Source organism: Micromesistius poutassou (assembly GCF_964030765.1).
Source record: "Micromesistius poutassou genome assembly, chromosome: 4".
Lineage (NCBI taxonomy): Eukaryota > Metazoa > Chordata > Actinopteri > Gadiformes > Gadidae > Micromesistius > Micromesistius poutassou.
This window is the reverse complement of record NC_140274.1, coordinates 22,883,520-22,897,724: the sequence shown is the minus strand read 5'-3', so window position 1 is coordinate 22,897,724 and position 14,205 is coordinate 22,883,520. Positions and strand designations below refer to the sequence as shown.

General features: G+C 48.7%; 1 protein-coding gene across 1 annotated transcript; it reads right to left on the bottom strand.

Annotated features, from left to right (window-relative positions):
• Nucleotides 1–564: 564 nt before the first annotated feature.
• On the bottom strand, nucleotides 565–14,022 carry LOC311341948 (A disintegrin and metalloproteinase with thrombospondin motifs 8-like). The gene is made up of 9 exons (XM_084466757.1): nucleotides 12,835–14,022; nucleotides 11,681–11,920; nucleotides 9,126–9,258; nucleotides 8,085–8,252; nucleotides 6,690–6,979; nucleotides 3,235–3,421; nucleotides 2,505–2,677; nucleotides 2,052–2,236; nucleotides 565–1,443 (listed from the first exon to the last, which is right to left on the bottom strand). Exons 1-9 carry the CDS (start codon nucleotides 13,543–13,545, stop codon nucleotides 693–695), a joined length of 2,838 nt encoding a protein of 945 aa, XP_084322883.1. The 5' UTR covers nucleotides 13,546–14,022; the 3' UTR covers nucleotides 565–692.
• Nucleotides 14,023–14,205: the final 183 nt, after the last annotated feature.

Genomic DNA, 14,205 nt, shown 5'->3' with positions numbered 1-14,205 from the left:
AAGAAAATCCATATTATTATGATCCTTAAATACAGGAACATAAACTGCTTATGGCTATCCTAACAGTAACACCATATGAATAAAATGTATTATAGTTCACAGAGCACAGACCACAGCTCTACAGATCAGAATAAGGTTTTCTGTGTCTGGTGCGTCTTGCTGACGATGCTTCCCATTCGTTACCTACGCTTAGAATGACTGAACATCTTTAGTTTACACACATCCATCTTTATAGGTCAGTTTATATTAAAAAAAGAACGTCAATGAATATTGACCTGCCATAATACCTTAAATAATAGTCTTCATTAAAGCTTTATATTGGACTGAGTTCTGTGGATTAAGATCGGAGGGATATTGACACCACTGTTTCTGTACAATAGATTATACCAACGGCCTCGACGCAACAACGCAGTGAATTAACGACTCCGTCCAGATAGAAACACGTCCCTTTCTGGAGAGAGACACACAGTACCGTCTTTTAGCGTCGACACACACAACACAAACATCCTGAGGTAGATTTAATGGCAACGTTTCAATAGTGGTTCTAGAATGTCAAGGGGGGCGGACGGTGACCAGGCAGAGGGCTCTAACGACTGGTTACCATGGTCACCACCACCCCTCTGGAGGCGGGCCTCGTTAGCCGCCTTCCGGGGCCACAGACGCTTCACCTCCCAAACGTCCACTCTCGTTCCTCACGCACAGTCCCGGTCGAGGCACTCCCCGGACACCGGCTCGGGCATCTTGCCGGGGTCGCACTTGGCCGGCTCCACGATGTTCCCCGTGTACTCGGTGCAGAAGACGCTGCGCCGCCGCGCCCCCGCACCGCAAGTTCGTGAGCAGGCGGACCAAGGGCCCATCTGCCACATGGGGCAGGGCGCGTCCCCGCACGGGCGCACGTCCACGGGCTTCAGGTCCCGGGTGCACAGCGCGGAGCGGAACCCGGCGCCGTCCAGGCAGTCCACGTTCCTCCGGGACCAGCCCGAGCCGCAGCTCTTGGAGCACTGGGACCACTCCCCCAGCACCCACTGGGGCTGGCCCAGTGGCGGGAGCATGTGCGGGGAGAGGGCGGCGCCCGGCCGCTCCTCGGCCGGCCGGCTGCTGAAGGTCGTGTCCCTGGGGATGAAGAAGGTGTACTTGACCTTGGGAGGGACGGAGTGGCCGCCCAGCACCAGGAGCTGGATGGTGAGGGCCTCCCGCAGCCTCCTGAAGCCCTGGATCCGCTCCAGGGTGGTGGAGGACCCGCTGTACTTGAGAGTGGCGCCCTGAACGGGTATGTCCTGCTCCAGCGTGGACACGGAGAAGTTACCGTTGAGGACGTAGCTGCCCTTGGCCCTCTTGACGGCCAGGTAGTGGCCGTCGTGTCTGACCCCGCGGTGGCTGCGTTGTTTGATGTCGATGTTGGTCGCACCGACTGGAATAGTTACAATGTCGCTGTATCCATATCTGGGGAGAAGACACAGGCATGTATGAATACACCTGTCTCTGATCTCACCTGTCTGATCTCACCTGTCTCTGATCTCACCTGTCTCTGATCTCACCTGTCTCTGATCTCACCTGTCTGATCTCACCTGTCTGATCTCACCTGTCTGATCTCACCTGTCTGATCTCACCTGTCTCTGATCTCACCTGTCTCTGATCTCACCTGTCTGATCTCACCTGTCTGATCTCACCTGTCTCTGATCTCACCTGTCTGATCTCACCTGTCTCTTTGGTCTCATTTACTCCTTCTCTTCTGTATGAATTTCCTGAGGCTGCAGTTTTTATGTGCAAAATGATTCCTATTTTAACTTTGAGCATGGGACACTGACTTTGGTGTATTTTTGGTGTCTTTTTTGGTTAATGGCATCCTACTGTGGTACAGTTACAGCTTTAAGTTGATTCCTCAAAACCATCCTCCTATCATAAATATGCACAAACTCTTGGTATGTAGTGATCAAGTTCATATATTAACATGGCAACCAAGTTAACATACATAAATATGGGTTTTGACACACAGGCTGATGAAGATGCCCATCCTTCCTCTTCACCCCTATATCAGCCACAGTGCTCACCTGGCTTTGCTGTAGGAACCTGTGATCTTCATGCAGGTGAGCTCGTGTGCAGCAGCTTCTCTGCACACGCCGCACTTATCAAACTTCTTGTTGGATCCAATCAGCTGGTCACAACCAGCCTTCACACACTGGCCTTGGACGCACACCGAGGTGGTGTCAGGGCCGCAGGTGGTGCCGTCAATCACCTGTCAGCGTGCCAGACGTGTGGAGACATGGTTCAAAGTGGGCTCTTTTTGTTGAGAAGCAATAATCAAGATAAAACAAATTGCTAACTCTATGGCTCCATAACTGTAGCCATATGGTTCGATTTATAGACACTGTGCTCCCGTTTTTTGCACAAACTCATCTAATCCTGAAGGACAACAATCATCCCGCTTCCATTTTTCCCGCTCTCCCAGCACAAGCAGGGTCGTTGCCATGGCGATAGCTCGCCGGCCCACAGGGCAGGCGTACCTTGGCCTGGAACACCTTGAACTCGCTGCTGTCCCGCGTGACGCAGAAGAGCTTGCAGCGGTCCCGAGGGGACACGCCGGCGTACTTGGGGATCCACTGTTTCATCTGACCGTTGAAGTCCAGGTAGTGGGGGCTGTTGAACTTCTCACACTGCTGCTCTCTGAAGCTCTTTCCTGGGGAGGGGGAACCAGAGAGGAGGAGGAGAGAAAAGCTATGAAATGACACCTTGAATAATGGATAGTCTGATCCCAGATTTATAATGTATGAATTAAAGAAATCAATCTATAAATATATATATATATATATATATCCATACACCAATCTATATTCTATAAGATGAGGCAGCCTGGTCCAACGCGGCCTCTGAGCCAGAGTCACAGCTCCTCTCAGCACTAACTGGTCAGGATAAGAGACGTGAGCTCCTGTCCGCGTGGGACAGAAAGACGTGAGCCGTGATGCTCAGGAAGGCGACTGAAGGTGACTGAAGGTGACTGAAGGGCCCATAACAGATGAGGTTCCCTCTGGGTCATTTATTCCACTTGGAAGGCCTAACTGGCTACTCCATGTGACTTATAACTATGATGGTAACCGATATGTGACTTGATAAATACATATATCGGCTTATATCTTTCAAATGCAAATGACCAACTCATTCAGCACACCACTCGCAGATAAAAATAATCACGTATCAAGGCACACATCCGCTCCACAGGGACGGTCCAGGTCTTACCGTCACTGTCCTCACAGGGCTGCGGGTTACAGGAGCGGTACTGCACCCTTTGGCCCTCGCAGTACCGCCCCCCGTTCTGGGGGACCGGCTCCTGGCATTCTCTGTAGGAGAACTCCACCCCGCCCCCGCAGGTCCTGGAGCACTCCCTCCACGGCCCCCACGGGCCCCAGCCCCCGTCCACCGCCACCTGGGGGAGGAGAGCTGTGGTCAGAGCCGCGGCGGTCGGGGTTAGTACCGCTCAGGGCCGGTCGGGGTTAGTACCGCTCAGGGCCGGTCGGGGTTAGTACCGCTCAGGGCCGGTCGGGGTTAGTACCGCTCAGGGCCGGTCGGGGTTAGTACCGCTCAGGGCCGGTCGGGGTTAGTACCGCTCAGGGCCGGTCGGGGTTAGTACCGCTCAGGGCCGGTCGGGGTTAGTACCGCTCAGGGCCGGTCGGGGTTAGTACCGCTGTGGTCGGGGTTAGTACCGCTCAGGGCCGGTCGGGGTTAGTACCGCTGTGGTCGGGGTTAGTACCGCTGTGGTCGGGGTTAGTACCGCTGTGGTCGGGGTTAGTACCGCTGTGGTCGGGGTTAGTACCGCTCAGGGCCGGTCGGGGTTAGTACCGCTGTGGTCGGGGTTAGTACCGCTGTGGTCGGGGTTAGTACCGCTCAGGGCCGGTCGGGGTTAGTACCGCTCAGGGCCGGTCGGGGTTAGTACCGCTGTGGTCGGGGTTAGTACCGCTGTGGTCGGGGTTAGTACCGCTCAGGGCCGGTCGGGGTTAGTACCGCTCAGGGCCGGTCGGGGTTAGTACCGCTGTGGTCGGGGTTAGTACCGCTCAGGGCCGGTCGGGGTTAGTACCGCTGTGGTCGGGGTTAGTACCGCTCAGGGCCGGTCGGGGTTAGTACCGCTGTGGTCGGGGTTAGTACCGCTCAGGGCCGCTGTCTGACTCCTCATTAACGCCTCGGCCTGGGCGATATCGCTGAACATATCACCATATAACTTGATCATATCGATCGATATCGATAACTATTGATCATTTTAATGACCTAAAAAGACTAGGAATTACCATACTGGTAACACTTAATATGACCTTCCACTGTTCTTCAACTTCATTGATAAATACTCCAATGTCGATACAACAATGAAAAACAAATATTGTAAAGTATGGAACCGTGTTTGTGTATCAAACCCAGCTGCTAGAGTCGGTGGTCCAGTCTCTTATCGATTTATATTGAACATGTTTTATATTGATATTTATCAAAAGTCTGTCACGATACGATCATTTATTGTTTTATTGCCCAGGCTTATTCACGCCCTCTCGCTCTCTCCTTCTCCTTCGCTCTCTGCCTTCATATTGCTGCCCCATGTGCCACCCCACACCGCCCACCTGGTTAAGGGCTTCAATAACCAGAGTACCACCCCACACCACCCACCTGGTTAAGGGCTTCAATAACCAGAGTACCACCCCACCCACCGCCCCTGGTTAAGGGCTTCATTAACAGAGTACGGTCCGTATGCGTAGCATGTCTGGTGTCTATGTCGACATACATTGTGTGTGTGTGTGTGTGTGTGTGTGTGTGTGTGTGGGTTGTTTTTAGAAGTTCCATGAATTTGGAGCAGCTATTCGTCTTACTGCAAGGGCGTCTATAAACAGATGCAGATCATCACACAGAGAATACATAGTGAGATGTCAGAGCTACTGAGCTAAACTAATTAATACAAATGATAAACTTCTAAAAGGTAACAGTGTAAATGAGAGCAGATATGGGAAAGGGGCAGAGAGGATGTGTGAACAAAGAACGAAGGCTACGTTAACGGGGATGTGATTTTAGGTGAGTACTCTTGACTATAGATTTATTTGGGTAGCGACCATGAGTCTGAATGAGTCAGGGTATAGAGTAACACGGGCGTCCAGGACAAGATATTCTCCTGACCGGGCAAGTGTGGATTACGTAACGAATATGGAACAGAGTCCAAAGTACGAAATGAAATGAATGAGAAAAAGAAAAAAGCTATCAACACAAAATAAGAATATAGAATCAGGTGACCAAGCAGATGTGTCTGATTGTACGATGTGTATAATAAACCAGGTGTGATGGTTCTCACCTGTCTGACTGTAGGATGTGTATAATAAACCAGGTGTGATTGATCTCACCTGTCTGACTGTAGGATGTGTATAATAAACCAGGTGTGATTGATCTCACCTGTCTGACTGTACGCTGTGTATAATAAACCAGGTGTGATTGATCTCACCTGTCTGACTGTACGCTGTGTATAATAAACCAGGTGTGATGGATCTCACCTGTCTGACTGTACGCTGTGTATAATAAACCAGGTGTGATGGATCTCACCTGTCTGATTGTACGATGTGTATAATAAACCAGGTGTGATTGATCTCACCTGTCTGACTGTACGCTGTGTATAATAAACCAGGTGTGATGGATCTCACCTGTCTGATTGTAGGATGTGTATAATAAACCAGGTGTGATGGATCTCACCTGTCTGACTGTACGCTGTGTATAATAAACCAGGTGTGATGGTTCTCACCTGTCTGACTGTACGCTGTGTATAATAAACCAGGTGTGATTGATCTCACCTGTCTGACTGTACGCTGTGTATAATAAACCAGGTGTGATTGATCTCACCTGTCTGACTGTACGCTGTGTATAATAAACCAGGTGTGATGGTTCTCACCTGTCTGACTGTACGCTGTGTATAATAAACCAGGTGTGATTGATCTCACCTGTCTGACTGTACGCTGTGTATAATAAACCAGGTGTGATGGTTCTCACCTGTCTGACTGTAGGATGTGTATAATAAACCAGGTGTGATGGATCTCACCTGTCTGACTGTACGCTGTGTATAATAAACCAGGTGTGATGGTTCTCACCTGTCTGACTGTACGCTGTGTATAATAAACCAGGTGTGATGGTTCTCACCTGTCTGACTGTACGCTGTGTATAATAAACCAGGTGTGATGGTTCTCACCTGTCTGACTGTACGCTGTGTATAATAAACCAGGTGTGATGGTTCTCACCTGTCTGACTGTACGCTGTGTATAATAAACCAGGTGTGATGGTTCTCACCTGTCTGACTGTAGGATGTGTATAATAAACCAGGTGTGATGGATCTCACCTGTCTGACTGTACGCTGTGTATAATAAACCAGGTGTGATGGTTCTCACCTGTCTGACTGTACGCTGTGTATAATAAACCAGGTGTGATGGATCTCACCTGTCTGACTGTACGCTGTGTATAATAAACCAGGTGTGATGGTTCTCACCTGTCTGACTGTACGCTGTGTATAATAAACCAGGTGTGATGGATCTCACCTGTCTGACTGTACTCTGTGTATAATAAACCAGGTGTGATGGATCTCACCTGTCTGACTGTACGCTGTGTATAATAAACCAGGTGTGATGGTTCTCACCTGTCTGACTGTAGGATGTGTATAATAAACCAGGTGTGATGGTTCTCACCCGCGGCTGCAGCACCTCGTGGGTGGCCCTGCACGCCCCGTGCAGACAGGTCCCGTTGGGGCAGGCGGTGCCGTCGGCCCAGGGCAGGCTGCCGTTGTTGGTGGTGCAGTGGTGGCCGCCCTCCTCGTGGCACCAGAGCTGGGCGCAGGCCTCGCTGTCCGACGTGTTGGGGCAGCGGAGGAACTCCTCCCCGAAGATCTGCTGGCACTGGCGGTCCAGGCTGAAGGCGCGGCCCGGCAGGCCGCGGGGCAGGGGCATGGCCGTCTCCGGGACGTCCAGCAGGCAGTCTCCTGAGAGGTTATTGATCACTGATTGATTATTGATCAGACAGACTGGGTCCAACACGGTCACACATGGTGTCTTTACTGTTCAGTCAGTAAGTAGTCAGTAAGTAGTCAGTAAAACAGTCGCTGCTTTTGTCTTTTCTTCATGCTGTATTGTTTCTTTGGTTCCTTTAGGACGTTGGATTCTGTTGCAGAATCTCTTTGATATCATGAAAGAAATGTAAAAAAAAGAAAAAGGACACTTTTTCAACTAAAACGTAAAGAGATAGATATTATATTATTATTATATTATTATACTCAATCCTTCATGCAAGTCTAAACACTGTGTTCCTTTTATGTAAGCATTCAAATTGAGTTCAACTCCTTATTTCCTTTCAATATTTCTTGCTTTCATTGTATCCGTTTCCAATGCATGGAATAGGGACGTTGTCCACAGCTCTGTCGCTGACGTATCGCGTTAGGAATGACTCTTCACATTAGTCTTCTATGGAGACATTTTCCAACTGATAAAGAACATATTTTGCTGATGACAGCTGTTGCCTTTGGCACAAGCAGTCTGCAGCAGGAAAAAGTCAGTAGTATGAGTCAGTGGAAAAGAAGGTTCTGGGAGCGTGGTCCCCTAATGCAAAACGCTCCAGACGGCCCACAGTGTGAGCACTGAGAGGAGGAGAGCGGGAGAGGCTGATATTAGAAACCAAAAGAGCAATTCTACTACTCTAAACTACTTCTCCAACCTGTCATTTTGTGGTTGTCAAAACATGTTTTAACAGGAGAGAAATTGTGAATGAGTAGACGAGAGGTGGTGTGAGAAACTACAGCATGCTTTGTTGATCCCTGGAGTGAGTCCTGGCCCAACTTAACACTCCCAAACCACAATCCTACACTTCCTTTTTGAGATGAACTGCTTGTGACATGTGGTGATTCAGACTTCCTCTCAATACTCTGACTGGACATGATTACTCCAGCTCAGTAAATGATTATGATTGGGATAAATCTTTTTTTTTTGCTTTCTTATTTTTTCATCTAAATCTGACTTCAACAGCGGTTGCATCTACTGAGTCTCCTGTAACAGCGAGCCGTCGTCGTCCTGTCCGCCGCTGGCCTCACCCACCGTGTCCGTTGTCGAAGAACTCGGTGACGTAGAGGGCGCTGCAGGGGGACCAGGGGGCCTTCCGGCTGAGGTTCAGGATCACTGGGGCCATGAGGTGCTGTCCCCCCAGGGCCCCAAACAGCCTCTCGCAGGTCTTGGAGTCATCGTGGGGCATACTCAACACGTGGCCTGCACCAGAACATCACCGCTCGTTAACCTTCCATAAACACGCTTTGATGGATGGAGCTGGGAGGCAAACACATGATTTAAATCCACCTTCTGTTGTAGGGACCGGCGCAGCTGTGAGCTTAATGAGGGGAACTAGAAATACTGTGTGTAGGGCTCTCCCCCCCAGTGAGGCTGGGTTCAGACCAGTGAGACTGGGCTCAGACCAGTGAGGCTGGGTTCAGACCAGTGAGACTGGGTTCAGACCAGTGAGACTGGGTTCAGACCAGTGAGGCTGGGTTCAGACCAGTGAGACTGGGTTCAGACCAGTGAGACTGGGCTCAGACCAGTGAGGCTGGGTTCAGACCAGTGAGACTGGGTTCAGACCAGTGAGCCCAAGGGTGACAGCAGCCAAAGCCAGCAGAGCAGTTATTGCTTATGTGTATGTGTCTATATATGGGTATGTGTGTGTATATACGTGTGTATATATGTATGTGTGTGTATAAGTATAAGTACATGTGTGTGTGTGTGTGCATTTCTGCAAATATATAAATTATATAATAATAACATTGAAATGAAATTCGATTGGCAATAGAAAACCACATATTAAACAAATCTGTTCTCCTTTTTGTTGACATTCCGAATAAAGTTATTCGCCAGCTCAAGAATTGTTTGTCTCACAATGAGCCGTAAAATAATAAATACACTTTGTGTTAAGGGTGTATTACAGTGACATTACAGTGATGCCTACTGGGCATGTGCAAGGTGTATTACAGTGATGCCTACTGGGCATGTGCAAGGTGTATTACCGTGATGCCTACTGGGCATGTGCAAGGTGTATTACAGTGATGCCTACTGCTGAGCATCAAACTTTTCTTAAACCAAGGAGGGGCTCACCCAGTTCGTGTGCAACAGTGAACGCCGCTTGCAAGCCGTTGTCCTCCACGACGAAGCAGCTTCTCTTGGGATCACACATTGTGCCTACGTCTGCCACACCCACCGTCTCACAGCTCTGGTATCCACAGATGTCCTAAGACACAAACAAGAATACCAAAAACAAAAGACAGGTCAAGCCCCATGTCTCTCTGGAGAAAACAGAGAAACACCTGTTCCTTGCCTCTGTTAGTATAAACACACGTTCACTAAGTACCCGAGGCATTTCAAAATGATGATGGAAAGGTTTTTTGTTTTGTAAACCTGTGCAATGAGCAAACTTGAGATGTGTTTGGTTGCTGCCTGTGCAGCTTTCTTTTTTCCAAAGCATTTAAAAGCATGTCTAATGTTTCCATCATAAAATGTGAGTGAATAAATCTTCTTGGCCCATGGGCACTTAGAGGGCCATAATGTGGTCAAATGAACAGCATGCATGTATCAGAATTTGGGCTTGTAAATAGGAACCAGCATACAATCTTTCCTCCTCTTTGGATGCAATTCAGCTCTTGTCTGATTGAAATGGATGCATACTGGCCCATGGCCACAAGCTGGCTTTTACAAACCACAAGAAATAGCCCTCCTTGATTTAAAACACATCTGGATTTGTATCTGCAGCTCAGCTTCAGCGTGTGTGCACCTTGTTTTGAGGCTGGACCATCGTTACCATGGGCACAAACACAAACACAGGTATGGCAGATTCATTAAGAATTGCATCCGAGGTTGGGTGCAGAACATAAAGAAAGCACTTGTTAACAGACCGAAACACACACACACAGTAAAATGAAATCCCAAATGACGTGTATCATTGTGTTAATTTCCACCACATTCAAAAGTCTGGTTGAAGTTAAAATTCAAAACAGCAGTCAGCCTGAATAACTTGAGGGTCAAGTCTGGATCCAGTGTGGGTTTAACAGACCCTGGACATTTCAGTCATGTCATCTTGTGAGGTCTGACGACTGCTCGGCGCTAAAGTAAGTCCATGCAGCAGGAGCCATCGGCACTCTCATTCTCACCATTACTGGAATCTAAAGTAATCCATCTGAACAAAACGCTTCCATCCATCCTATTCAGCTCTTGCTATTTACTTGATTTCTACTATTTACTTAGTGCCACCACCATGCAGCTGTACCGCTGAACCTGACATCAGAATCCACTGCAACAGGATTTTAAGCAAATCCTCTTATCTGATGGAACGGGAACTTTAACTTTTTTTCGTTTCATATTTGTTTTTGACCGATCATGTTGCTGGAGGCGGGGAACTGCAACCGTGTGATTGGCACTCACCCAACTTCCTCCAACACATTGTTCAATACTTCATATGCATTTAAATACTTCATTTAAATGCATTCATATACTTAAATTTGAAGTGGTACTGTTCAATATTTCACTTTTGCTTGTTGGCGACACCTATGGCGATGAGCGATACCTGCAGGTGTTTTTCTGGACCACAGATCCAAACGTCGTCGCCTGTGATCCGCGGTCGGCAGCTTGAGTAAACAACGTGAAGAAGCGGCCACCGCTTCACACAACCAGTAGGAGGGGGGTCCCATCACCACCGCTGCTGGGTGGAGTACGCCACTGTGTGTGTGTGTGTGTGTGTGTGACAGACACAGTGGCGGACTGGGATCGGGGGGGGGGGGGGGGGCTGGCGGAGTGAGGTTGCGCGTTAGCAGTACAAGACCGTCAATGCATTACTCATGCACGCGTCAGTGCATGAGTAATTAGACATCCAGTCGCTGCAAGAGATGTTTAGTAAAACCGTAGAAAATGATTGACGCTTGAAGGTGTGGCGAGATGTTACGGGGCGGCCATTTGCCATGAAGGGGCTGTGACAGTCATGCTGCTCTCTGATTGGCCGGCTCAAACGGCCCACCAGAGCCCGCGGCCCCTCTGGCCTTTGCCAGAATGCCAGAGGCCCAGTCCGTCACTGGCTGCTTGTGATTTCTCATAATCATTATAGTGCAAATGAAAGGGCTTCTATCAGTGGGCTCAATCCGCATAGTGTCACCTGATTGGCCAATATAGATAGTGACTTAACAGACATTTATATACTGTACATGAAAATCGTTGAGATTGTTGCTTTCATTTAACCACTACTCCTTTCCCCGACTCATGAAAGATCTTAGACCTTATTCCTAATCCTATGTTGGTACCCTTTGTGGCAGGTACTTCATTGGCCAAAATAAGGATTCCCTTAGTGCACCACTGGATGGAAAAGGGTGTTCCCATCTTTAGTAGTGACGCTAGAACGTCAGAATGCATCCTGGGATTTATCGTTGCCGATACTCAGCCATTTTGAGAGAACTCAAGAGAGTTGCAGTAATGTAAAACCCTAAATAAAAGTAAATATACCGTATCCAAGGCTAACTTTGTTTTGCCTCGCAGGAGAAACACTGGCAGTATCCAACACAACCCTGTCACCCGGTGATGAACAAGACTACCACTAGCACTCCCCTGCTCCTCTGCTCCCCAAATGGAACTGCTGGGCGGTTGACGGCGGCGGTGGAAGGAGGCCTCACCTCTCGGGTGAAGAGCAGAGCCGTGTCGTAGTGCTCCGGGTGCCTGTGGCTGGGAGGGTTGAACTGCTGCTGCCAGGAGCAGAAGTTGAGCAGGCTGAGGCCTCCGTTGCTGGAGACATCGGGCCCCACCTCTTCATCCTCCACCACCAACATCTTCACCACCACCATGTGCACCGAGTTCTTAATGCTGGGATGCTGATACAGCTGCGCTGCCATGGAAACCAGGGTCAGGATGTAGTGCTGGGAGGGGGGAAGAGGAGAGAGGGGAGGAGGATGAAGTGGAGGGAGGGGGGAGAGGAGAAGAGAGGACAGAAGGGGAGAGGGGGGGGAGGAGGAGACACCAGAGGAGAGGGGGGCAGGAGGGGTGAAGTGGGGAGAGGGGGAGAACAGAGATGACAGGAGATATGAGGAGAGGGGAGGAGTGGAGAAGAAAAGAGAGGAGGAGGAGGAGAGAGAGGATTATTATTGTGGACCTGGCAGTGTGGCCTATGAAAAATTAGAATTGCAATGTCGTACTTTAAATGGTCTTTGAACAATGTTGTCCTGGCACTGGATCTCACGTGTGTGCCATTTTATTCTCCAGAAGAACAAACAATGGATGAGTAAGCAGAAACAGATCACCAGTCTTTATTGCACTGTTTAGTTAGTGAAAGTACGGGGAGGTAAATAAAATGAGAAATGGGCTGCAGTCTGAAGCATCGGGGTGGGGTGTTGGAAGGTATTTTATAAACATCCCACGAGTGGGATGGAAATGGAAAAATGCACAATGGTTGTACTTTTCCTCTATTTTTACCAGAGCGTTTGTGTATTAAACAGCCTCTGCTATGGATTGTTCATCATTCAACGTCTTCTTTCGATTCGCTCCACTAGGGGTGGAGGGATATTTGATTGGGTTTGAGGCCAAATTATGACCAAGTCTTAAAGTATGTGGAGCAACATTTTTGGCATTTCGGTACCATTAACTCGATTGTTGCCCTGACATATACGATGCACAACGCATTTTTCTTAGAAAACATGAAGGGATTGCAACTCTTAAATCCTACTCGTAGGCGTATTTTGTCATTTATGTCATCATAATGAATCATCATTATTATTATTTATAGCTGAAAAGGCGAGTGTTGATGAAACACGTGTTGGGCTATGTTATAGCCTACCTTGATTTCATCTCCATAGAACTGGGTCATGGATGCGTCTGCAACCACTAAGGTTTCAATAAATCGTGGCGCGGACACAAAGCGTTTACGACGAGGTTTCCTACGTGCGTCACGCAGTCCGCGCGTAATAAGGTCCTTGTCCCACTCCGTTGGACTTTCTTCAGTGTGCTGACCAGGTGACAGCGGGCCACTATGAGCTGTATTGTTGTGAATTCTTCTTTTGATGACATGCAGCTGTTCGATAGCCCCGAGTCCCAGGCCGAACTGCTTTGGCTCAATCACATATTCCTTTCCCTCGTTAATGAATGACCCGAAGATTCCGTTACACAAGCTGACAGCAACGACTGAGTCCTGATTGTAGTCCACGTTCCCCGAGTAGAAACAGCCTCTGAGTTGGTGTATCGAGTCATGGAGTACATCTTGTCGTTGGGCACCCGGAGCACTTTGTAAAACCTCGACATGTTTGGCTGTGACGCGCTGGATTGTGAACGAAGGCGCGATAAAGCTCGCGTATGGCGTCAGATTTAACGTGAAATCTTCGCCAAAGGCGCTGAGCGTGAATCTCGGCTGTTCTTCGCTCCTTTTCCAGAAGCGCCCTCTGCCTCTTCCATTTATCCTGACCGGTACAATATCCTCTGATTCATAGACCATGGAAAGCACGACGTCGATTACGCACAGGTACAGAAATATACAACGAAGTGTCAACCACATTGTGCAATGGAAACTGCACTCTAGAATAATACACAAATAATGCTCATTGACCAACTCTTCTGTTTTGTTCGCTGGACGCTCTGGTCTAACGGGTCAGAGATGGTCTCTCCAGCCGGAGTGGATCCGTCAAAGGGTTGGCTCGGCTTTGTTCTTTTTCTGCTAGTCTTGAACTTGAGAATCTCTTTCTCTTACCTAGTGTTGGTTCCACCACTCACCTATGGTCCACAGAGGTCTGGTACAGCAGGGGTATTTATACATTCTGCTCTTCTCCCGACACCAGGGGGTTATTTTGGATATCCAGTACATTGCTAGAAATACTCCTCCCACTCCTACTTGATGAGAAACGTTCTCATAAAACAGATCGGATGAAGTGGAGCGACACCCCCCCCTTCTGCAGCAGCTTGACCACCGCGCTCCTGTTATTAACCAGAGGGCCCCTCTGTTATTAACCCAGCGGGGCCCCTCCATCTACAGGAGAGCCTTTCCTCCCCTCACATAATCTATGGCAATCAACAAGGTGTCCAACATTTAATAAAGCTAGTCTGCTTCCCCCACAGCGGCGGAATAAAATAAACGACCAAAGACATAATAAATATACGACATGAATCCACATACATCCAAAAATACGTCGATGAGTAAAAAAGGATAACAAATTAAATA